At 42.0% G+C, this 26,441-nt stretch overlaps 1 protein-coding gene across 4 annotated transcripts in view; it reads right to left on the reverse strand.

Annotated features, from left to right (window-relative positions):
- The window catches only part of TMEM255A (transmembrane protein 255A), a 52,567-nt gene that overhangs the window by 22,633 nt on the left and 3,493 nt on the right, over nucleotides 1–26,441 (reverse strand). For 2 of the 4 annotated variants that reach the window (XM_016943728.3, XM_016943729.3), the window contains exons 2-7: nucleotides 22,741–22,883; nucleotides 12,712–12,774; nucleotides 9,974–10,063; nucleotides 5,887–5,955; nucleotides 4,358–4,429; nucleotides 3,860–3,948 (exon numbers count right to left, since the gene is read on the reverse strand). In XM_016943728.3, the coding sequence (XP_016799217.1) occupies nucleotides 3,860–3,948; nucleotides 4,358–4,429; nucleotides 5,887–5,955; nucleotides 9,974–10,063; nucleotides 12,712–12,774; nucleotides 22,741–22,883 (526 nt within the window). The remainder of the gene's footprint in view (nucleotides 1–3,859; nucleotides 3,949–4,357; nucleotides 4,430–5,886; nucleotides 5,956–9,973; nucleotides 10,064–12,711; nucleotides 12,775–22,740; nucleotides 22,884–26,441) is intronic. The other 2 variants (XM_016943731.3, XM_016943730.3) reach the window with 1 other exon arrangement.

Raw genomic sequence — 26,441 nt, forward strand, 5'->3', positions numbered from 1 at the left:
TGTATTGATCATGAGATTGATTACCCAATGTGGGCTTTTACCCCCTTGCTCTCAACGTTCTGGGTGGACCTAGAGAAACGGATAAGTTCTCTGTGTTTCAGTCTCCTACTTAACAAAGTAGGCAGCAGAAGATCTTAGATAAGGCAAGAGGGCATCCTTCTGCTCTTCCATAAGGGCCTGGAGCACTCACCAATTCTTGGTGGACAGGCAGTGGCAATGGCCAGCCTCTATGTGTCTCTCTCCTGCTGCATGCATTCTGCCTATACGTTTAAGTCCCCTTCCCTTCAATCTCCCTGGCAAATTGAGTTCCTTAAGGGCAAAGCTGTGTCTTATTGATGCCCATTCTTTTAGAACAGCCCCTAGCACATTGTAGGAGCTCAAGAAAAGTTTGTCGAAGAAAAGAGTGAATGGAAGTAGGCTATCTTCTTTCATTTTATTACCAGCTGATGCTGTTCACAAGTCACTTCATTTCCTTTAGGTTACGGGCTGAAAACCAGTGATATTGACTTGACCTTTCCAAAGATGAGTGAGTAGGTGAAAGCCTGAAGTACTCTGAAAGGCAACTGCTGAGGAGCTGTGTCCTAGAGAAAGCCACCTTCCTGCATGAGGCTAAATAGAATAATCTATGTTTGGTATTAAAACCTCAACACCCCTGACGTCAAAGAAGGCCTGTGGGTTCGAGGGGACAGTAGAGACTCTGTTTCTGTAGCACTGTACAAATGACTGCCTGATGTTTTTGTTCCCACTTTTTTTTTCTTGGCCTCCTTTCCAGGAAATGGACTGGAGGAGCTGGCAATTGATTAAAAATAGGCTTCGTGTGAGGAAAACAAATACACATTTGGCAAAATTAAAGTCTCCAAGCCTCAGAATGCTTATTGCTAGCTATATTTAGGCCTTGAGTTTAGGTCTCTTTGGCTCTGGGTGGAAAAAGCCCCAGGTCAAGAAAAAACATTTTCCTCTATTGTGGGACCCTCGCCTCTTCAGTCTCAGCCTGGGTTTATGGCCTGGTGGGACTGTTTCCTCAGGAAAAGCTAAGGAAGTCCTTTTCTAGTGGCTTTGCCCTTGGAATCTTAGCACTACAGACTTGGGAAAGGGCTTTGAGAGATGTCCGGGGCTGGCTTCCAGGCACTAGGTAGGTGAAAGACATTTCTAGGCTTGAAGATCTTTAGTAGGACTGTTCCCATGACCCCTCTCAGTTGCCTAGTCCAATATTTTATTTTCCCCAGTGAAAAGGGAGTTCTTCTTTTTGTTCCTTTTCAACAAATATCACTCCCTTTTCATCAGCTCTTTACTCATGCCCAGCCCTGTGCTGGGGCCAGGGAAGTATAGATAAGATTAAGTCATGCTCCCTGCCCTTGGGGAGTGCATAGTTTAGCACAGCTCCTCATAAAATTCCTTGAAGACTCTTCTGGTATAACTTGCTTTAAGAAAGTAAGGAAGTCAATTTTTATGAAGTTCAGATTGACAGGAACATAGAATGGACTTGAGCCTCCACTTTCAAAAACAATTCACCTGAGGACTCAGCTAAATGGAATTTAAAGTAGGGTTTTGTGTATTCAAACCTTTTTCAGAAACACACTGTCACAGAGAGAAAGGTGTGTCTGCAAGGAATCACTTATCAACCCTCTCAGTGGGCCTCCTCTGTCCTTGAGATCTCAGGCCCAGTTCTGGCCAGCTCCCAGCACCACCCTAGGAGGCCATGAAATGGGAAAGGAGAGGAGAGCACCAAGGAAAATGGAGAAAGATGGCAGGAGGAGGGAGAGAAGAGGGAGGAGATAAAAACAAAGGGAAAGACAGATCGGGGAAGGAAGGATGAGGGGAGGCAAGAGGAAAGATAGTAAAATAACCCCAATTCCCCTAGGACCTGTGTTACATTTCTTTGATCATTTTTGTAAGGATGGGCTGAGGAAGTACAGTTATAGCCAGCTCTCCATCATTGCTGCTAAGGAGGGAAGTCCTTTACAAGTGATGGTTATTATTACAACATAAATAATTGAACTCCCCAGATAATCCCTAAACCTCATTTGAATCTATAAATTTCTCTTCCTCCACTGCCAAACCTTTCAATGAAACAAGACTGGCACAAGCAAAGAAGGTAAAGAGCTGGTGTATGGTCTCTGCCTTCTCCTCCCTGACTCTAGTCTGGCAAGTCTTAATCCTTAAACCAGAGTAACTGACCCCAAAATACCGACAGTAGGGAATGTGAGTGATGAGGGGGCTGCATCCACCTGCTGCCTCTGAATCTAGCTCCATCCAGCCCCACTCTGCAGGTTCCTCCCCTTACTCCCTCCCTCCCGTGGCCCTCAGTTCGCCTTCACTAAGATTCTGAAGGAAATACGTGCATGACGAACATTGGTCGACATACCCTGCATGGAGAGGTGTTCACTCACTGTGCACATCACCTACTCACACATCCCTATTGATTCTACCTTCTAAATTGCTCTTAAAATGATTCCCCGCTTTGCATTGTCTCCAACTTGATCTAGGCTCCATTCTCTATGGCCTGCGCTCTTGCAGTGGCCTCCTAGCTGCCTCCATTCCTCAACCACTCAAGTCCATCTTCCATGCTGTACCCTTCAATGGCCCCCAGTTGCCTACAGGGTCAAGTCTGAAGTCATTCCTATGGCCAATGAGCTCTCTATCATCTGATCTCTGGCTACACCTCTGTCTTACCTCCTACCACACCTTCTGTAACTACCTCCACCCACTACCTCTTCACAACTACCAGGAATATCCTTCCCACCTCTGTCTTCTTTTGGTTTGTCTCCTGATTCCCTACTTATTCTGTAAGTCTCAGCTCCCATATCACCTACTCTTTGACACTTTTCCCTCCCAGCAAACTCTGACTTTCATTCATTGGGCCTCCAGAATCCCCACCACATCCACTGATCCCCACTGCACTTATCACATTATATTGCAATCGATTGTTCACATGTCCATCCTCTTTACTAGTCTACGAGCTCTTCAGTGGCAATCTCTGTATTCCTAGCGCCTAAATATATTTTGAAAGAAAGAATAAAGGATGTTTTAGCAATTTGGAGTGCACAGAGCCAGAGTGGCTGTAGCAGAACCAGCACCAAAACTGCTCCTGCCTCAGAACCTTTGCACTTGCTATTCCCTCTGCTTGAAGCACTCTTTCTCCAGGTATCTACCTGGGTTGCCCACCCACCCCCAACTACTTTCAGGTCTGCACAAATGTCACCTGCTCAAAGAGGCCTTCCCTGGCTACTCTATCTAACATACAGTGTGCATGCATGTGCACGTGCACACACACACACACACACACACACCCCTCATCACTATCTACCTCTCCTGCTTCATTTTTCTTCAGAGCTCTGATCACCACCTGGCATTATATTATATATTTCTGTATTTGTTGACTGTCTCCCCTACTAGAATATAAGCTCCACAGGGGAAAGGACTTCTGTTTTGTTGGCTGCTGGACCTTCAGTGTCTAGAACAGAGCCAGGCACCGAGAAGGTACTCAGTAACTATTTATTGAACATTGTTAAACTTGGATATAGACAGAGCTGAGTTTGAATCCTATACATATTATTTTCAAGTTCTGTGTAACCTTGGGCTAGTTGTCTGTTTCCTCTGAACTTCACTCTCCTCATCTATAAAATGAGGATTACTCTGCATACATCATAAGTAAGAATTAAATAAGATCAAGTATGTGAAAGTACCTAGCATGATGCCTGGCACAGAGAAGGCAAGTAATGTCTGTTAGCCAAAATCTGTTAACAGATCAATGTCTTCCACTTCCCTGATTCCCACAATGCACCCTTCCTTAACCTCAGCCCTTCTAGTGTCCGTTGTGGTCAGACCATTATTCCTGTGTCTGGGCCTCAACACTTACTTGCCACAGTTGTAGAGGTCACAGCAGAAGCAGGTGTTGCCCCGGATGCGAGGTGTGCAGAATTCACGGCTGAGGTGAGGGCAGTTAACCTGACGGTATATAACAGTGAGGAGATGAGCTGGCATTGGATAGGAAGCAGGACCCTCTGGGATTGGAAATGCGAGTTAGTGACTGAAGGAGACAGTAAGGATGGCTTTGAAATGAACACCCAATGTGTGGGAAGGATGGGGCAGGATGGGGAGCTGGCCGAACTTGTGCATGAGGCAAGTCACTGTGTAGCTGGGCTCATGTCCAGCCTCAGCCACAGCCCTCAGTGCCTCATCCCTGAATGGTGGAGATGGAGAGAAGGAAGGGCAGATGGAAGGACAGACGGAAGAACAAATGGACTGAAGGAAATGAGGATATGAGGGCAGGCAAAATCAGGGTACAGGAGGAAAGCAGATAAGGTGGGAAGGAAGACAGAGGGGCCGGCGCATGCACTCTGAAGTACAATAGTACCTCTCTAGCTGCCTGGGTAAGGTTCCTCATAACCCTCGTGGAAGGAGAATTTTTGGTTGAGGAACTTATGACCTTATGTAGGAAAAATAGGGTTAGGGGGACCAGGGTTACAAGTGAACCTACGGAAGTCATTATTAATATTTTTACAGTCACCAAATTAATGCAAGAAAGCTATCACAACAAAATCTAGAGAACAGCAATGACATTTTACACATTTTGAGTTAGCAAAAAGGTTTTAAAAACGGAAAATAATTTCATTTACCATCTCTTGTTAGCAAGAAATTGTCCAGCTCTCTCCCCCATCCAGATGCAATGAAGTGCTGCTAAATTTGTCTTGCTTTGTTATAGAGAATATTCATAGCAAATGGGCATTTTTTTCTATATTGGGTCCTTCATCCAAATGCTTACTGCCTTTCAGATAAGCTGTTATCATATATGCATTTCTATTCCTCCTATCTAACCTGAGAACAGTGAGAGAAATAGTAAATTTATGGCTGTTAAAAGAAAAAGGAGTCAAGTGGATGGCAGAGACATAATCAAAGTATTTGCCATGGTGCCTTTGGAGCAGGACTGCTTTGCCTTACTCCAAGGGCACCCATTCACATTGTATTTTATGTAAAATGGCTTCCCCTGAAGCTGTGCAATGCAGTGGCCATTTTACATCCAATTGCCTTCCTTTTCTCTTCCCAACTGAAAGTTTACCATTTTTCTAACTATCTGGGAATGATTGACTTTCAATGTGAGGTTAATAGAGTACAAAATTGTCAAGATTCCTGGAAGCCTAGGTACAGTTTCATATGGAGAAATCCCTGGGTTGGGAAGTGATTATTGTATACTGAAATGAAAGCTCTCCAAAAATGACCTGGAGTCATACTTTGCCTCACTATGCATTGCATCTAGCTCTGCTTGAGGCAACATGGAACATAAGGAGAGCTGTTTGGGGCAGAAGAGAGACTCATCTGTGCATGCTCAAGCATTATTAGGCTGGCCTCTTGGAGGTGTTATGAGAGGGGCCAGGCTGACAGTCCCAGCCTCCCCAGAGCATAAAGGTGGATCTGGCTTCTCAGTTACCCTCATTTGGCTTCCAGACCCATCCTATGTGTGGAACTCAGGCTCTGCCTCCGTAGTTCAGGCCTAGTGCCCTGGTGGGGCTCCCACTTTTATTCCAACTGAGCACTGAGTTCAGGCAACTGAACCATCATCCACAGAGATGGGGGAGGGTCATGTCCTGTGGCCTCTGTACTCTCATTTGTCCCCCTGAGGATCAAAGCCACATATGGGGAGGCTCCCGGCTGGGGTCAGAGGGTCAGCCTGTGGCCACAGAACAAAGTAAAACTGATTAGGCCTCATGAGTCTCCAACCTATGACCATGGCCTCATTAGCAATGTGCTCTGACCCACTGAACAAATCAGCTATACATACCTAGAAATAAACCTTAGGCCCATGAAAAGGAGTAAAAGAAAGGGTGTTTCAGGCAGAACAGGGGACTTTCCCAGGAGGTAAAGACATGCAGCCTCATTCTGGCTCACCTCCTCAGCTTCCTTCTGTGATGTCTTGGGAACATAATGGCACCGGTTAGCGTAGAGTGGTTTCAGATCCTGAAAAGGGAAACACCAAAACAAAGGGGTTTTGACTTTGGAAAATAAAACAGCAAGTGTTGTACTTGGTAATAAAAGGTTTGAACACACACACACACACACACACACACAGAAGCAGGCAGGCAGTAGATTGGGTTAATTTCTGAAAGTCACCTGTCTAGGGAGACTGAGTGAAGATTAGACAAAAATACTTTAAAAATTACTTTCGATTAGACTACTTGGTTAATGAGAAATTATGAAACTGATTGAGAAATGGGCTTCTTGAAATTTCCTCTCTGGTTTTCTTTTACTTCTAGCCTTTGTCTTCTTGTAAACAGTCCTCAGGGAACAAGATGCAAAACTCCAGGTTATTATGAAATGACACTTTCAAGCAGAGAGAGCTCAAGTCCAACAATGAGGTTTCATTATCACCTGGGGACAGGACTATGGCTGGCTGACTTGTACCTCTTGCTGTCATTTCCGCATCATTTTCAGAAGGAAGAGCTCAGGAAGCAAGCCTCAGGAGGAGGGGCAGCTCCTGAGGCTGCTGTAGATTTTAACTCAATTGAACTGTGAGCCATTTTCACCCAACTACATAGATTAGATAAAGTCAGTGAACTCCAAAAACACTGTTCAAGTCTCAGAAAACTAACATGGGGCTCAAGGACAGTCGATTTACTCTGCTGGCTTGGCCAGCTTCCTGATGAGAGAGAGCTCTCATGCATGGGGGTTGGGGTAGAACCAATAGACACAAGCCAGGGCTGCCTGGAAGCTTCCAGGCAGGAGCTGCTGTTCACTTTCCGGACTGATGCTAAACCTCCCCTGAGTGGTAGGGGGCTTCTTCCAAAGGCACCTTAGGACAGGACAAACAACTTATGCAAATTGACCTTGGGGTTTGGCAGAAGTACCCAGGCAGAGGGAATTTATGTATTGTCTCCTTCCCTTCTGCCCCCACTTCTTTCACCATTTCCGATCATCTCAGTGGCTGCTTTTCCCCACACATGATTTAGCGTCTCTTGTACTTGGCACTCAAATGCCTCCTGCCTTTTAGCCGGCCTCCCCATTAAGGTTCTAGGACTTTCCATCAGCTAGCTACTTCTACATGAAACTCCTGCCTGCTCAATGTTCTGAAAGTACCTTGCCCTGTTAGCTTAGCTTGGAGTCTAGCTGGAAAGGAATGAGGGTGTTCATGCTCACACCTGGAAGGGCTTATTGTCCATGTTTGGTGTTTGGGTAGTGGCAGAATAATTATCATAATTATCCTGCTGAAGAGGAGGCTTAATGTGCTGGTCACAGCCCTTCTCACCTCCTGGTTTTGCAAAAAGCATTCAGGCACCAAGTGCCCTACATGAAGACAGACGTGTGATAGTTGCCCATTTGCTGCCTCTGGCTGATACTCTTCATTGAGGCCCAGAAGAGTAACAAGAACAAGGCAATTGGGAGGCAAGAAAAGGTCACTCAGCCAGGGCTTGGCAACCTCTGTAATCTGAAGGGCTACCAACTACGGCATGAAGGGGTAGAAAAGGAAATTGTTTTATGTTGAGTGTCTGCTCTATGCCAGGCCCTCTTAGGGCATATCCATTCCCATTATTTAATTTCATGTTCATGCTAACTCTGAAAGGTAGGTTACTACTATATCCATTTGGAAGAAAAGAAAACTATGGTACAAGAAGGTAAAGTGATTTTCCAAGCTAGTTAATGGCTATACTAGGGAGAGGGGAAAGGAAAGAAATATGAGACAAAAGAGAAGTGGCACAAGACACATAGAGAAGGGTGAGTGAGAAGGTGGTAGGTCTTGAGAGGAAGTTCAGATTCACCCAAGCCAAAGGAACAGGGAAAGATGATGTTAAAGGGCCTCAACAATAGGACAGCTGGCTCTCACCCATCCAAGCTGTGCTAGGGTCCAAATGTGCCTTTCATTTAAGTTGGCCAACAGATACCATCATAGATTAATAAAGCCTCCTTCCTCAAAGCTCTCTGGGTGTCAATGAGGACTAGCCAATGTCTTAGGGCAGGTATAGTATAAGCAGAAAGATTTTCTTAAATATTCATCCAGTCATACCCCCAAATACTTGAGTCAAATGCTGTACTGCAGGTCACCAGCAGCAGGAGGTAGAGAGGGCCTGGACTCAGAGGCAAGTAGTGGTCATTAGAGGAAACTTCCAGTAAATATAATTTGAATTTTTGCCCATTGCCTTTGACTGGAGCCAATGATCAAAAACATTGGAATGTCAGGAAAATGCAAATCAAAACCATAATGAGATACTGCTTCATACCCACTAGGATGGCTGGAATCAAAAAGTCAGATAATAATGAGAGTTGATGAGTATGTAGCAAAATCAAACCCATCAAACACTCTGGTGGGAATGTAAAATAGTGCAGCCACTTTGGAAAACACTCTGGCAGTTCCTCAAACAAATAAACATACTTACTATATGATCCAGCAATTATACTCTTAGGTAGAAAGAAAAGGAAAATGAAAACATATATCCATGCATAAATTTGTACATAAATGTTTACAGTAGAATTATTCATAATAACCAAAAAGTGGAAACAACTCAAATGTACACCAACTAGTGAACGGACAAAGAAAATGTGGTATACCCATACAACGGAATGTTATTAGTCCGTAAAACGGAATGAAGTACTTGATACAACATGAACGAATCTTGAAAACATTATACTAACTGAAAGAAACCAATCACAAGAGAATATATATATTATATGATTCTATTAATATGAAATGTCTAGAATAGGGATACCTTACACAAAGAAAGTATATTAGTGGTTGCTTGGGTCTGGGGAGAATGTGGGAATGTGGAGGTGAAAGCTAAAGGGTATGGGATTTCTTTTCAAGATGATGAAAATCTAAAATTGACTGTGGTAATGGTTGCACATAAATAACTGATACATACTAAATATATTAAAAATCATTGAATTATACACATTAAATGGGTGAATTGTATGGGATGTGAATTATATCTCAATAAAGCTATTAAACAACATTAGGAGTGAGAGGAAGAGGGGAAAAAAGGAAGCCATTTTAGCTCATGCTGCCATCAAAATCTACTGCAGGCTTCTTAGCCACTAGGCCTATGTTGCCATGGAGACTGCCTCAGAGTGAATACTGTTTGTCAAATGGGGATAATAATGCCTGCCCTATATATATCACAGGATTACTGTGGGTTTCAAATGAGGTAATAGATGTGAAGTCACATTGAAAAGCTAAATGCAGTACACAAAAACAAGGAATTATTGTTATTAAGATGGCTTCTGTTGAATACAAAATAGTATGCATACTATGATTGACTGCAACTATGCTACAAAAATAGGTATATACTCAGCAGCTAATATGCAAAAACAATAAAAATTGTCAAGTTAGGGTGGTAGAATTATGGATGTTTAAAGTTACTGATGTGTCATTTGACTTTATAAGAAGAAAAAGATGATGAAAAAGATGGCTGATCTCAGCTAAAATCAGAAGGGATGGATCTGGTAGAGGGGCCTACATTTATATTCCTGGTCCTGAAAGAAAATCAGGCAAAGGGCCTTTCTCTGGCATTCCTTGTTTTTCCCCTTGCCCAGGAATTGTTTCTTCAGATGCCATTTCATAGACTGTTTGGGTGACGGCATTGACCATAAGTCATGTGGCTTCTTGGTGCTCTCTCTCTACCCCGTTACCCCCAATACTAGTTCTAAGCAATTCCCCTGATCCTTTGCCTTCTCAAATCTTACCCACGTGTCAAAGGCCTAGCTCCAGCCATACCACCACTGAATGCCTTCTCTGACCTCTGGAATCCAAGATAAGCCACTATGGCACTTGGAGTTTCTTCCCCCAGCTTAGACCTCATTCTCTAGATGTCCGCGTGTCCATTGGTGTCTTCACCTTGACTGCCAACTCCTTGAGAAAAGGGACTGTGTCTTCTCCCTCTCATGCAACCCTCATGACACTAAGCAAAGGACTGCACATCGAGCACACATTCAGTGGGGCCTTGTTGTATTGCCTATTTACTTTAACTCAGGACGAAAAAATACTCACAATGTGTCTGGCAGCAAAGACCCCGTCAACTATGGCACAACAAAAAGCCGCAATCACACCAAAGCTGATAAACACGATAGAAGCCACCAGCTGTAGGGGGGAATAAAACAAAAGCGTCTGTTAGCCTTTCACACTTGCTGCCTCTGGGGACCAGGCAATTCCCAAGAGACTTCCAGCCAAAGCAGAACTCTAGCCTACCACCCCATGGGAATGCTCTTTTTGGTCATGCAGGATGAGTGGAAGGGAGGTAGGCAGGGGAGGCAGAGAATGGGCAACTGAAGCAATTTTTACATTTTCAGGGAAAGCTAAGAAATTCATTCTGTGAGCACCAAATGAAGAGGAGGCTTGCTGGTATCTAGCATGCTGTCCATGAAGGAATTTGACTGCACGGCCCTTCCATCCTTGGACTCAGAAATAATGTTGGACTTTTGACATTAGGTAGTTCAATCCTCTATTTTATTTATGTAGAAATGGAGGCACAGTGAGGGGAAATGGTGTGCCCAGGGTCTCCATCTAGTCTGTGGAAAAGCCTGGTGCCCACCAACTCCTAATCCAGTGTTCTTTTTACCCCCTCACACTGCTACTTGATGCTATAGTGGGCACTGATGAAGGCAATGATGATTCCCGGGTCCTGCAAAACTCTACATGACCTTCTGCAACACTGAAGAAACAGGACATTCAACTTAAGACTTACATGTCAAGGACATTTTACAAAGGATTGAAGTCTCTGAATCAATGTTGTATGATACATATTTTTTAAATTTTTAAATTTTTTTAGAGACAGGTCTCCTATGTTGCCTAGAGTGGTCTCAAACTCCTGAGAACAGCAATCCTCCTGCCTCAGCCTCCCAAAGTGCTGGAATTACAAGTGTGAGCCACTATGCACAGCCAGTATGGTACATATAAAAACTTTCAAGTAAGACAAATGTTTGCTAGAACCAGGCTACCCTATTCTCTGATTGTGTTAGATAACAGAAATTTTCCTAATAATTTGTCTACTATTACAAAGATGCTACTACAACCCAATGTGGGGGAAAATAGGAATTTCAAGGCTTTTCCAGGGGCAGGGATAGATGCTACCTGAGCTGACCGCCTGCCTGTGTTGACCCTCAGAACTAGATGGAATCAGCACTTTTTTTCCCTGAGGTTTTTGGAAGAAAAGAGGGGGAGATCACATGGCATCAAGCTGCTCTCCAGGGAGAAGGAGAAAATCAAAATCAAGGCCACCCAGGGCGCAGTGGATCACGCCTGTAATCCCAGTACTTTGGGAGGCTGGGGCGGGTGGATCACTTGAGGTCAGGAGCTCAAGACCAGCCTAGCCAACACGGTAAAACCTCATCTCTACTAAAAATACAAAAAATTAGCCAGGCATGGTGATATGCACCTGTAATCCCAGCTACTCGGGAGGCTGAGGCAGGAGAGTGGCTTGAACCCGGGAGGCAGAGGTTGCAGTGAGCCGAGATCGTGCCACTCCACTCCAGCCTGGGCGACAGAGCAAGACTCCATCTCGAAAAAAAAAAAATCAAGGCCACCCTAGGGTTCTCCCACCTCAACAGGCTAGGAGGAAATACTTATCTCCTTTGGGAGTTGTTCAGAAACCTCTCCCCATAATTCTCACTTTATAGTGTTACAGAGAATTGGTAAATAATGTATGAACAATGTCATGAAATTGACATTATTAGCTATGCTATGATCAGCTCTACAATTAAAATTCCCCCATTATTTTGAATAATTTAAGCCTAAAGTGCAAACACAACTGGCAAGGAGGCAGCCCAGGTGAAATGGAAGAAAAAAACTATTAGAACTCCCTTGAGGGTGATTCCCCATATCGCTGGGGGAAAACATATGGTTAGAGTTCTCTGTCCTTGGAGCTATTACGTTATCTGATTAAACTTGCTGTGAAATAGACCCCATTGTCAAAGTTTCAGTGCCACAGAGACTGTACAGGGGGAGCCCAATCAGCATCTGACCACTCACCAGGCATCTTGATTTACAACTCTATAAAACTGCAATATGCTTGCAATTCAGTCTATATCTTCTACCTTTACCCTTGAGGGAGCCTTTTCAGATTGAACCAGGAAAGTACAACAGCTTGCCCTTGTGGGCCCCTGTTAAGACATAGAAGCTTCACCTTCTGTTATATGCTTGTCCTTCCTTTCAATCTTACAACATGCTTAGCTTTGAACTATGGGTAATGGAGATACTTTAGGATGGCTTTATAATTTTATTTTATCTTTTTTTGTGTGTGCCACAAGTACATTTGCTCATTAAATCAAAGTCTGCTATATTGTAATCTCCTAAAAGGCAGGAACTCTCTGTGAAAACTTGCCCAAAAGATTATGTATCAGAGAGAAAGATGTGACGGCCACCAATAATCCAGGGCTGTAGTAACAGAAATGTAAGCAAAAGCATTCTAGGTGAGGACCATAGCCTGATTGGATAGGTTGGAGCACTCCTTTGGGAGTAAGGAGGAAAGCAAAGGGCAAGATCCAGAATATTCTATCCCTTTGGCATAAGGAATCTAGCTAGGCCAGTGAGGGAGCATCAAGCAAGATGAGAACCAATCCCATATCACAGGGTCACAGTAAAACACATTCCCTAGAGGTTTAGGAGAAAAGGCAAAGTAGCAGTTCCTTTTATGACCAAATCACACAAACTTAAGAAATGTGTTACTTATCCACATAAATGTTGTGCTTTTTTAGAGGAAGAACTTGACTCTATAAGGGATGAAAACTTACCATCTGCCTTTTGTTCTCAATAAGGTTTGATCCAATGATTCCAAGGAACGATCCAAAGCCGAGCTGCAAAGCAATATGGCATACATAGTATGTGGGATGACAGTCAGGCTGACCACACAATCATTCCAGCCCCTTCGTATGATTCAGGATAAAAGAAAAAACTGGGGTATTGGTGCTAAAGCCACATGCAGCTGTTACTTACACAAATACAGCATGTACAATAAAAGTATTTTTCCCACCATTTGCCAGTTTTCCCTTGTAGCTATGAATCATACCTAAGAAGAAACTTATGTGCCCAAAAACTAAAAGTAAAGGTCAACCATAGCTTTCAGAGCCTGCCTATTTCAATTGCAATATCTATTACCTAGCATGTGACTGGTGAGTCAGTAAGAGACATATAATGATGAAAAGCACACATTATATTTTTATCTTTATCTTTTTTTTGAAAAAGACCTTCCACTTTGATGTATAGATCACAAAACAAAGGTTTGCAAAAGCAATTTTGATGCATCTGGCATACCAATCCAACTCAGGAAGTACTTTAGAAATCAGGAAGCACCTTAACCCACACTAAAAAAATTTAAAAAAAATTTTTTTTTTGAAAGCCTGTATTTGTGGTTGACCCACTGCAATTTATGTTAGCACTTATTCACCCCTTCTTCCATCCCTGCTTCATTTATGGACAGAAAGCATTCATTAAAGGGTGAACAGAAATGGCAGTGTAAAACCCTAAAAACAATTTTCCTGTCTAAGTGGCTGAGATTATGGCTTGGTATAACAGATCTCACTGCCCTCTCAGCTCTGCCATTAGAGGACTGAGTCTGCCAGTCTTAGATGAAAATGATCACTAACTGATAGCTGTTGATGGGGATGAAAGTGGAAGAAGTAAAGAGTGGTGAGAATGGACCAATAAATCTTAACACAAGTTCAGTGATGAAGTTACTTTTCTCTTTAGCCTCACTAATGGTCTGGGTTTCCATCTGCAGCCTTACTTTGGCTCACAGGGACATCTATTTCAATTTGAGACCCCCAAGCCTTGCACCTAGGTTTGGGAATCTAAGAGACCCAAGGGCTGGGCAGGAGCTTGGTAGGGCAGTGTAGGGGGACTGGGTGGTTGTCTCAGACCCCAAGAATGAGAGAATGAATGGAAGGAATGAATGTATATCTCCAGGACTCCTTGTGCAGGGCCACTCAGACAGCAATGTCTCTTGGGAAATAGATGCTGCAGTGCATGAGGGTAATATCCAAGACTCTACTGAGAACATCCTCATTCAACAGTCAAGCAATGCCTGTCTCCCACCTGGTCTTATTTCAGATATAATTAAAATATTTTGCCATAAAATATACTGATTAAAACTTAGTTATCACACTAGCCTGGCTTCCAACCCCAGCTCTTCTATGTCTGTGTAACCTTGAACAAACTGGTTAAGCTCTCTAAACCTCAATTTTCTTATTTTGTAAAAATAGGAACCACAGTAGTGACTACCTTCTAGGGCTTTTGTGAGAATTAACCAGGATGATACATTCAAAGAACTTTGCACAGCGCCTGGTACACAGTAAGTACTCAGTAAATATTACTTTTTTCTAGTGATTATTATTATTTTTACAGCCATTTAACTTTTGAACCACTCTAACCTGACTTGAGCTGGAAAATCTTATAATTATGTGCTCTATTTCGTGCTAAGAGAATTTCCTTGTTCCATCTTGTCTCCCCCTCTGATATGTTCCACGGCTTCTATTTTTTAGGAGAAAATCCATGAATAGTCTGTGCTTTTGGCACTCTGGGCCACTTGTGGAGTTGAGAGAAATTTGGAGGCAGCTTCTTACGGGAAAAATAAGTCCTTTTACTTAACAATTCATCAGCTTCCAAAGGTATTCGCAGAATATCTCCTGAATCGTGATAGCCGTCTTTGTCCTAAGACAGGAAGCAAAGACACTCCCTATTCCTCATATTCTCTCATGGCAAATAACTCTCTGATGGCAGTGACCAGAAGAGGTGGGTGGAAGTCTTGTGGAATTGTCTGGAAAGACAAGGCACTCCAGAACTGGAAATCCCAGGCCAGCCAGTTACTTCATCCAGTTATCTCCCCTTCTCCTCTATTCTATTCTATTCTATTCTATTCTATTCTATTCTATTCTATTCTATTCTATTCTATTCTATTCTATTCCACTCCAATGCATTCAGTTTTCTGACGTTCACTACTAGCTTTATGTCAGATGAATAAGAAGACACGGCTACTGTCCTCCAAGAGCTCACGGTCTAGTAAGGGAGAGACAGACTGGGTTAAGGACCACAGACCAGGTAAAAACAAAGTGCTATAGGAGCAGGGAATAATTCACGCAGCCAGGAATATAATACATATATATTATATTATAATATAATATATATTATATATATTAAATATATTAATTATATTATATATTTATATATTAACTATATTATTATTTAATATATATTAATTTATATTATTATTGAATATATATTATTATTGAATATATATTAAATATATTATTATTTAATATATATTAAATATATTATTATTTAATATATATTAAATATATTATTATTTAATATATATTAAATATATTATTATTTAATATATATTAAATTATATTATATTTAATATATATTAAATATATTATTATTTAATATATATTAAATATAATATTATTTAATATATACTAAATATATATTAAATACATTTAATATATATTAAATGTATTTAATATATATTAAGTATATATTAAATAAATTTAATATATATTAAATATATATATTATATTATATAATAATAATATATATTAAATATATAATATAATATAATATATATTATATATAATATAATATATATTATATATAATATAATATATTCCTGGCTCCGCTACTTATAAACTCTGTGCCCTTGGCCCAATTCCTTAACCACTCTGTGCTTTGGTTTCATCATCTATAAAATGGGAATCATAATAGAGCCTGCCATACAGGGTTGCTTTGAGGATTATATGAGATGAAGTATGTGGTGTGATTTGCATAAGGTAGGCTGCTAAATAAATGGTAGTGCTAAGGTTTCATAGAGGAGGAGACATTTTTATATGCGCTCAAAAGATGGATTAGAGCTCAGCAGGCAGGGAACTAATACGTATTGAGTCATGGCTGGAAGAATTCACTTACCTGGATGACAGGTTAATGAACTCACCAGTGTTGCTAAAACAATCTTCCATTTCAAAAGCATTTTAAGTTAAAGAAGCACTTGCCCCCTACTTTGGTCACAGGAATACTATGGAGTTTGGTGGAATTCATATCATTCCCATTTGATAGACAGGAAAATGAAGGCATAGATAATTGTAAAGATGTATGCCCTCTTATAGCAACTTAATGGTAGGTCTGGGACTAGCTCTCGGGTCCCCTGAATAACAGCTTGAGTTCTTTTAGCCACACCTCGCTGCGTTTGTGACCAGTGCTAGTAGAATTGTGACCTCCAAGCAACAAGGACTTCATTGTTGCCCCCTAGAGAAGAAGTTCTCTGCAAGGATGGAGTGAGAAGTCTTATTTGCGGAAGAGCTGAGGGGTTGAAAATAAAGAAGGGAAAACCAACAGTTTCCTTAAAATGGACAGCTGCTTCTAAACAATTGCTTGCTCCCCTGAGACCTCAGAAAGGTAAGCTCTGTGGTCTCCCCTCAAGAGCTTCATGGAATCATGTAATGTTCAGACCTTTGGACCTCCATCTTGATTCCCCATTACCTGAACAAATAACTAGTTTGCTTTGTTTTGGCTGTCCTCCACTTGTGGAAAAAAAAAAAAAAGACAGATGATTAGATATCAAAGTCAGATTCAAGGGCTTTTTTGAGGCTGGACTCTTGTCACCTATGCCTATTCCCATTCACTGTCCCAGACATCTAGGACAAAGGCTAAAAAAATTAGTCATTAGGTAAATATTAATTGGACATCTACTCTGGCTGGCAGTGTGTTCAATCTGTAATTTGGAGGCCAGGAGGTGGGATGGGGTATGATCAAGACCACTCAGGCTAAAGGAGCTCATACTACAATTAGGTAAACCAGTCCACAATTCCTTTCCATAATCCTGAAATCCACAAAGTTCTTAAAATAAAAAAGTGTTTTTTTTTTCTTGAATGTAACTAACTTGGTGGCAAAACCTGATCTCGAACTGATGTGAGGTTATATTATCATCTTTATCTCACTTAGTTTAAAAATCCATGTTTTATTATAGAAACATGAGGTGCTTGATTATGGGATGCTTCTCAAGGCTCTACTTGGTTGTTAGACAATATGTGGTATATGTATTGTATAATTTTTCTAAAATAAGAAGTCTAAATTCTGAATCCCATCTGACCCAAGGGTTCAGAGAAGGGATTGAGGACCTATATAAACAAAGCTAAATGAGAATATAGCCCAACAGATGCCACAAAGCAGGACATAAGTGTTTTCCAGCAACCATGAATAGGAGGAATCTACAGTAGGGAGTTCAAAGATGTAGACACCACTGTGGACCTCAGTATTTGAGAAATGTTTCTGCTGTGTTTTTAAGTTGAGATAGAACAGAGCACCTAGAGAGAGAGAGAGAGAGAGAGAGAGATCAGGGAGGATATTCTAGGCATGAGGAAAAAATGTTATGACGGCCCCAAGGCAGAAAAGCCCAAGTCGTGTTCAGAGGACTGTGAATTGGCAATTTTTGCAAAAGAGAAGTAATGAGAGACTAGGCTGAGGGCATCTATGGAGAGCTCTGAATGACATGCCAAGGAAGCAACAGGGAGCCAATGAAGGTGAGAACCTTGTGGTATTATAAAAGTCTTATCCAGCAAATCAAGATTCAAATGTATTTATTTATTTAGAGACAGGATCTCACTCTGTCACCCAGTCTGGAATTCAGTGGTGCAAACAAGGCTCACTCTAGCCTCGAACTCCTGGGCTCAGGCAATCCTCCTGCCTAAGCTTCCTGAGTAGCTGGGACTACAGGCCTGAGCCACTGTGCCTAGCTAATTCTTAATTTTTTTATAGGGACAAAGTTTTGCTATGTTGCCCAGGCTGGAGAGCAGTGGTGTGATCCTAGCTCATTGCAGCCGGCCTCGACCTCCTGGGCTCAAGGAACCCCCTTGCCTCAGCCTCCTAAGTAGCTGGGACTACAGGTGTGCACCACCACACCTGGCTAATTTTAAAATTTCTTATAGAGATGGGGGTCTCACTTTGTTGCCCAGACTGGTCTCGAATGCCTGGCCTCAAATGATCTTCCTGCCTCGGCCTCCCAAAGTGATGGGATTACAGGCATGAGCCACTGTACCCAGCCCAGGTGCCATTTTAAAAATGTACTTAGTAAGTGAGGGACTTATATTTTAGAATGAACTTAGATTTTAGAAACATTTTCAAACAAGAGGTGGAAACTTTTTCACCTCCTGTTGAAAATCTTTCTGCCTAATTCACTATTTACTACAAAATCCCACTATCCAGAGCTCCTTATGTTTTCTGAGCATTCATGTTAATCAAAATTTCTTTGGACTTTTCCAAGGAGTCTTTACATGTGAATCTGAGGCCACACTGACCTAAAGAAGGTTTCTGGGATATTGATTGTTTTGAATGATCCCTGTTGTCCCCATCTCCTAATATTCCACAGTAACTCTGAAATGATTTTCAATTAACTGACTCTCCTACCCACTCCCTGGGAAAGGGGGCAGAAATTCTTGCTCTCTTTCCTGAAAGAAGACTCAGGCTAGTATGCGCCCTAATAGTATCAATACAGCAGCTGAGGAGAGGGTGCAAGAATGAAAGGCTTGTCTCACTATCCAGGGGACCAACTCCATCTTGTGGGTTGCTTGGGAAACACATTTAGAGGCCTCTTTTTCCTGCATCTAAGGTAAGAGGAGGTGTACCGGGAAGCAGCAATCACCCTCCCCTGTCTCTTTCAGCTTCAGGCAACAAATGAAGCTCTTGGGTTTTTAGGCCTTCAGAGTAGAAAGCTCATCTGAACCCTCCTGAAATAAAATGCCTTGAATATTTGAGGACAGTAAAATTCTTAATCCAGTTTGTCTTTGTTTGTTGGTGTTCGGTTTTTGTTTCTGTTTTGTTTTGTTTTTTTGAGACAGGGCCTCGCTCTGTCACCCAGGCTGGAGTGAAGTGGCGCGATCTCAGCTCACTGCAACTTCCATCTCCTAGGCTCAAGCGATCCTTCCACCTTAGCCTCCCATGTAACTGGGACTACAGGCTCATGCCACAGGGCCAGGCTAATTTTTTTTTTTTTTTTTGTAGAGATGGGGCTTTGTCATGTTGTCTAGGCTGGTCTCAAACTCCTGGGCTCAAGTGATCCGCCTGCTTCAGCCTCTCAAAATGCTGGGATTACAAGTGTGAGCCACCGCACCTGGCCGATTTTAGTTTTTAAATGTTATTTATTTATTTATTTGAGACAGTCTTGCTTTGTGGCCCAGGCTGGAGCCCAGTGGGGTGGGTGATCATGGTTCACTGCAGCCTTAACCTCCTGAGCTCAAGAGATCCTCTTACCTCATCCTGTCGAGTAGCTGGGACCAGAGGCGTGCACCACCATACTTGGCTAATTTTTTATATATATACTTTTTGTAGAGATGGCGTCTCACCATGTTGCCCAGGCTGGTCTTGAACTCCTGGCCTCAAGCTATCCTCCCACCTCAGCCTCCCTAAGTGCTGTGATTACGAGCATGTGCCACCGTGCCCAGCCTGGTTTTAGTTTTTTTAAAACTTTACAGTTCAGCCTGTACAGACTAGCACATCTTTACAGAGGCATGTGTGCGTATGTCTCTTAGAACGATGATACCACATGCTAGCTCAGGTAGAGTAGCTAACATGCCATGATAATGCACCTCACTGTACAAAGATATCTCATTTGGCAAAATAAAGATGCTCCCGAAAAGCTTCACGTGACTTAGAATTATGCAAATTGAGTTATATTTTAAGTACCTGAGATCACAATATTTAAATGATTTGTATGGTAAGTCTTCTTTTAATCTAATAACTTCTCCCTAATTTGTCTGTTTTGAAAATTTAAATTCTCATGGATTGTTAACACATTTAATCAGAGTCTAAAACAGCAGAGTTCTAAATAAGCTGAAACTTTTTCACAGTTCTATACATTAGTAATTTATATTTAAAGTGACCACTTTGACAGTGCAGAATCTCCAGATGACACATTATGATCCTTCTGGTTTTATTGCTAAGCATATTTTACTGTGTGTTAATTCTCCAGGTGGTTGCTAGTCCACCTGAATTAGACTCCCCCCACCCCCCACGGATTATTTCCCCTCAGGTGGATTCAACATTTATTACTTTTTCAATCAAAGGTTAGTTTATGAAAAGAAAATTCAGATTGCCAGGGCCCATGCAGACCAACTGAATCAGAATCTCTTGGGCTAGGGAGTAGAGATCTGCATTTTTCGCAGGTTCACAAGGTCATTCTTATTCACATCAGAGTGGGGAAACCACTGGTTTGGAGTTTCTATAGTAACTCCCTAATAACCATGCTATTCAGTTAGTGAAAGTACCCCATTCCCAGACAAATCTGGATTCTCAGGCGTTTACTGTTTCTGAGGTATGAGTCGTAATTGTATTTGTTACAACGTGATCTGACCTATAAACTCAAATGGATTTTTCTGCTATTCAATCTGCTGTCTTTTCCCCTTTATTTTATGTAATTAAAATGCATTTTAAAGAAGCAATCTCCAGGAACTATGAGAGCACATTTTTAAAGGTTAAATCATGGGGGCACAGTGTCCGTTAGGGATGGCTTTCCTATTAACACTTCCATATTAGCTCTTAGTGAACCACTCACACGCAAACACACGCCCCCACTGCTTCAACTTCTAGTGCTAGCTGAACATCAGGTACTTGAATAACAGCAATCAGGCACCCTCCTTCCTTTGTTAACGTATTCCAACCTAGCCACCCACAGTAAGATATTCCACAGAGAAGGTTCACAGCCACTGTTTATGAATAGGAGTTCGTACTCTTAAATAACATGGAAAATACCTTCCCCTCACCCACAGAGACTCTAAATCTTGGCTTCAGCATTTGCTCATCAGTCAGAAATATTTTACTAATGCAGCTACCTGAAATACACAAAGTCACGCAGACCCTATAAATTGTTTTTCCAAGCCACCGAAATGCTATCTTACCCCCTCTGTTCCTCCCTGCACACCCACCCCCCCACTCCCCGCCGGCTTTGCTTGTGTTTAAAAATAAAACCCAATTCTGCTGACGACTGGTTTTCTTGCCTCACCACAGGAAGTGGACTGGGTGAGTTCTCACATCACATGTTTAACACAGGGCACCAAACAGTGTCTGTGGGTCACCTGCCCTCAGCTGGGAGGAGCCCTGCCTGCCCTGGAGCTGTGGAGGCACTTCCCCCAGCAGCCTTCAGCTCCAGGAAGGCATAGCCTGCAGCCCACTTTAGGTCCCAGCTTCTCAAGAGCTATTGAGGAGGCTGACTGTGGAATGAAATCAGTGACCTAGGCAACAGGCTCCAGGCTTGGTCACTTATAGCTCTGGCTTGTCCAAGGCATCATCTTTAATCTCCCCTCTCGCTTTGCTTCTCTCTCCAATCCCCACCTCTCTCTCTCTCTCTCATTTCATTTCAAAGAGAAATGAAACAAAACAACAACAAAAAATACATCTGACCTCTTTGCTGTACTAAAATACTTCTTAACTGAATTGTCCTAAATGTCCTTCTGCTCTCTAACAATTGAGGAGCCATTTAATTGATATTTAAAATATGATCTCACCTCTAGAGTTAGGTTTTTGGGTTCAACAGCAGTGTACGTAGACTCAAATTAGGTTTTGGTTTTTCTAATGCAACTAGTTTAGCAGTCTCCAAAGGGAACTGCATGCACCCTAGGGTAGATAAAACAATCCACTGGAATACGGCTGTTTCCTATTTATTGTTTATCTAAAATAATAAGAAACCAAACATTACTAATATTTAATAAACAGACTGTCACTGGCACCCTCTGTTCGTGTGAATGTCAGGTAATCAGGTGAGCTATCCTTCTGGAGGAGGGCAAGTTCCAAGCAACAAACGGTTGATCGTGGGGCATTTTATGTGTGCCTGGATTGTATTATCCAATTTTAACGAAACTAGTCTCAACAAAATGGATAAGAGGCTTGAAAAGATTCCTCTTGAGAAACCAGAAGTTGAAGATGACCCTAATAATGTAAGCAAACATAAGCAACAAGAAAATGGCAGAGTTTAATACTTCTAACTCCCAGGGTAGATTTTTGGCAGTCAAATTGTGATATTGACATTTAAAAACATGACTCCAATGACAATCTAATCATACGGGATAAGAAGGCAGCCAAAAATATTCACAATTATCTAGTGGGCCATTTGAAATAAGGATTTAAAGCCACTGTCTTTAATGACAAGCTTCACACTAAGTGCATATTATCTGGTGACATTTTAGTTTGTGTTCACATGAAGATATTAAAAGTTATTGTATACTTATTTTTATCTAATTTTTGAATGTTCATTTTTATATAAGTTTTATGAACATGTATATATATATATAATTTATAAGTGAATAAATATACATATTTTAGGAACATATCTTCCACAGCTTTTTCTGATAGGAGTGCAGGATCACTTTGGAGATCAGTGCTGTTGGTCAGAGTGTCAAGCTGCCAGGATCCTCAGATTTCAGGTGAGATCAGATGACCTCTATTATATATGGGAATGCAGATGCCCGGAGAGAAAGGACCTTAGCCTAAGGTTAACACTGCTGGTAACATCTCCTAAACCAGAAACCTGAGGTATTAAAGAGTGAGATGACTTGCTCAGGATCACACTGTTAGATAGGGATGGTGCTGGATTCTTCTGATTCTCAGTCCAGTGCTCTTCTTAGCGGGCCCAGAGTTGCCTCTCTACATAAATATACAGAGATACAAAGGAGGAAATCTGAGCAAACACTAGACACTCAAACAGAATTGAAAACTATCAGAGCAGAGCCAGAATTTCTGTAGACAGCAAGCTACTGCGACCTACCTGTGCCTTCTATACTTACAATAACTCCGGGGTAATAACCTCCTACAGTCACATTCTGGGTCCTGGTGGTTGCAGCAAGGCCCACTGTGAGAATTAACACGGACACGATAAGCAAAGTCACGGTGACATAGATGGAGTTTCGTTTCCTCCGATTGAATGCTCCTGAAAGCACAGAGAGAAATTAAAATTGCTCATTTCAGCTGGGGAAAGGATTGACTTAAAGAAAAAAACACTAAGAAGGTTTTCCTTTCCTATTCCTACCGGTAACTGAAGTTATCTTTGGTGGTGACGGGTGGGGGGTTGTGGGGAAGGGATAGAGCATTATTTTTTGTAGTCATCAGGTGCCACTTTTATAATAAAATATGTATTTCCAATTTGAAAATAAACAACAGAAGAAATTTCACCAGTTACGTAAAAACAAAACGAATTTTTGTGCTCCTGGCACTCTATAAGAGATGTGTCATAACTACTTAGTAGAGTGGTTTTTTAGACCAAATTAGAAGGCATATGATAAATGGGAAGTGTGTGTGTGGGGGGAGGGGGTATTAAATGAAAACATTTTAAAGCCAATATCCAACTAAAAAGATTTTTTTCATAAGCTAGAGATATGAAATTTCATTTTCAGTGTAAATATCACAGCCAAGCCAAGTTACTGGGATTTTTTTTTCATTTATTTCTGACATTTGCCACCTCATGTATAAACTTTAAAATGGTGTATTGGCAAGATTTGTCACATAACAAATGTGTGTAATAAAGTGAGTGTTTGGAGGCCATTAGTCCACAAAGATATGTATCGGGGGAGTTAGGTGGGGAGGATTATAACTTATACACATTTAGGCTTATGTGAGGGTGACATAAACATAAATGATGAGAAACCCATTCTCCCACTCAGGGCTTATCAGACATGATAGTGCAAACCAATATTTTTTTGAAAACAGGATTATTAAGTCAGACAGAAAAATGGTATCTAGGCTCACTTTTTAATTTATTTTTTTTTAAAGGAACCGAGCACTGTCTCACACTCTGCAGGGATTTCTCAGGCATAGGGAGAGGGCCTTCAACAGGAAATAACCAGGGGAGAGTTACTACCTAGGAGTTCTCAAAAAAAAAAAAAAAAAAGCAAATGAGAAGAGTCTAGCTCTCTAGTGGAAGTATGGAGCATGAGGAGGATGAAGCAGTGAGGAGCCCTGATGGAGTCGCCCACCCACGTGGCTTGACTGTCATTTATGGCCCTAAAGAGATCACTTGAGTCTGTCCATAAGACCCTGTCATTCTGGGAGACCTCACTGCAGCCTCAGGAAGCAGTTGTTGAGAGAAGCCATGCAGACTGCTCCATGGGGAGGGAGGGGAGAGGGGATAGAGGGAGGGGAGAGGGGATGGAGGAAGGGGGACGAGGTCAAGGAAAGGAAGCGAGACCCAGGAGGCAAGGTGGTGTTGAGACGGGAGGGGTTGTGGCTGGCCTTGCAGTCCACTGCAGATATCCCCTCTTGTATGGAAGAAAAGCACTGGGAGTATCACCCGGGCTTAACCCCACCATCCATCCTGTCTTCCCCAGTACTGTCCCTGCTGAAGTCTCCAAGGGAGGTGGGAGGGGCGGGCGGTCTCCCCTGACGTCAGCTTCGAAAATGAGGGATGTGACTCATCAGGGTCATTTCTAATATGGGACTAATCTAAGACTATTTTTCGTTGAAATGTAGAAGTGGTTTGAACGTTTATAGGCATCTACAATGCTAAAGCACCATGTCTCACCCTGGGGAAGAGGTAAGAAGAGTTGGCAAATGAGACTCATCTTTAAAGAGACCTGAGTCCAGCCTCCATGGGACAAAAACATAAAGGCCCACTAGAGACACCTGTAACATCGGGGCCCTTTCATGACAGGGCTATTAGGGATGCAAATGGGAGCTGTCTAATGGTAAACACAGGAGCAAAGCCGGGAGCTCTGGTCTGCATGGTGCTGGGAAAGGAATAGTAGAGGGTTGGGGGAAGGCCAGGATTTATTTCTTCTGTTTACCTGAAGTTTAGTTATCCTTCCTCTTGATTTTGAGGGATGCTAAATTAGTCTCTAAACCAGGGTGCCTAAGTTTATTTGATGATAGATACTTCTCAGTGAATCTGTGAGTTGGTTCTACAGAGGGGCTCTAACATAAACTTACCAACATTGCCTCCCATTCTTGTCTTCCCTTCTCTTTTGTCACTCACACAATCTCTAGCCCTCCCCTGCCTCAAACTGGCAAAAGAGAGTGAGAGAACATTTGGATACACCACGGATATCTTTGTGATATGGAAGTGTCTCAACACCTTACCCAGAAAACATGTAACCTGACAGACTAAATTGGAGAAGTGTGTGTGCATGCATGGTCTTTTTAATTTTGGTTTGTTTGTTTGTTTGTTTCATTTGCCTGCTCCTTCCCCACCAGCTGGCCTTTAATCTTATTCACAGCTCTTGGATCTTCTTTGCAAATATCACTCTAACTTTTAAAAGCGCAGGAAGAGCCAGGTCAGAAAAGTGACTCAGCAAACCACATAGTGTCATTTGAAAATCTTTTTTCCTGCTTTAGAACCTGAATTGAAAATTCAGTCACTTGAGCAACCCAGGCAAAGATCCCACAGCCCCACAGGGGCCTTGACTCCAGATAGGATTTGCTTTGGATAAGATTCCTAAGAAAACTCTCTGATCACCAGGTCGAATATCTAATCTCTGTCCCCTCACGAGCGTCCTTCCCTGTCACCACTTATTTTATAAGGACCATAATTGTGTAACATGAAGTTATTTCTAGTTGCACTTGGGGAATTGACTGTTTTAAGAAACCCCCCCCCCAGGGTGACTCGTTTTGAAAATGAAGAATCACCCCTCAATTTATCTTTAGTGTCAATTCGACTCAATAAAATTCACATCTACTTAGAGCAAGATATACCCATTTTCTGAAGGTGTGGCCCAGGCTCCTAAAAGGCAGTTTATTGTGTCTGCTTAGGACATTTTCCTGGTGGTTGTTTTATTTTAGAAGGGAGAAGTACAGCCGTGTTCTTATTCTGGTACAATTTGGGGCTTGCCTTAGATGTTTCTGTAAACACAGGACCATCTTATTCTGATTTTGTTTAGTAAAGTGACACGTAAAAAAACTCAGGCACCAGGAGGTACTTAAATAAAGCAGCAGGTATATGAAAATCATGCCTATTACGATTTATACCTAGTGTTTGATACCTAATAAACAATCGGTACTTGTTGAATAAACAAGAGGCAACATCTCAGAATTGTTTCCCTTTTAATCAAGAAGGATGTGGGAGGAATTGTGTGAATAAATATGGGCTAGTCTCATAGAATTGATTTTTTAATGTAGGGTACACCTGAGGGTTCCCTCAAATTAAAAGCCTTCTGGCTAACTAGTGTGAAAACTACAATATCTCTCACTACTCTGTCTCCTTGGCACCCAGTATATTTCTGCTTAAACAACAACCACCTCTGCAACCAACAGCAGTGAGAGAGTCTGAAATCTTTTCATTGGCCTTGCCTGCCCCCCCTCAGCAGCCTCCCTGCAGAACTACTGCAGCCCTCCCTCTCTGCAGTGCCCCACCTCCACCCCAGATTCCTGATGACCACGATGCTTAGCTCTAGAAGCACCCAATTATTTGCTGTCTCCACCCTTCCAAAAACAACCAGCTTTTCTCTCATCCGGGTATTCCCCCTGGTCAGAGCCCCCATCTGCATTGCGGTCTTTGAAC

This window comes from Pan troglodytes, chromosome X (assembly GCF_028858775.2).
Source record: "Pan troglodytes isolate AG18354 chromosome X, NHGRI_mPanTro3-v2.0_pri, whole genome shotgun sequence".
NCBI lineage: Eukaryota > Metazoa > Chordata > Mammalia > Primates > Hominidae > Pan > Pan troglodytes.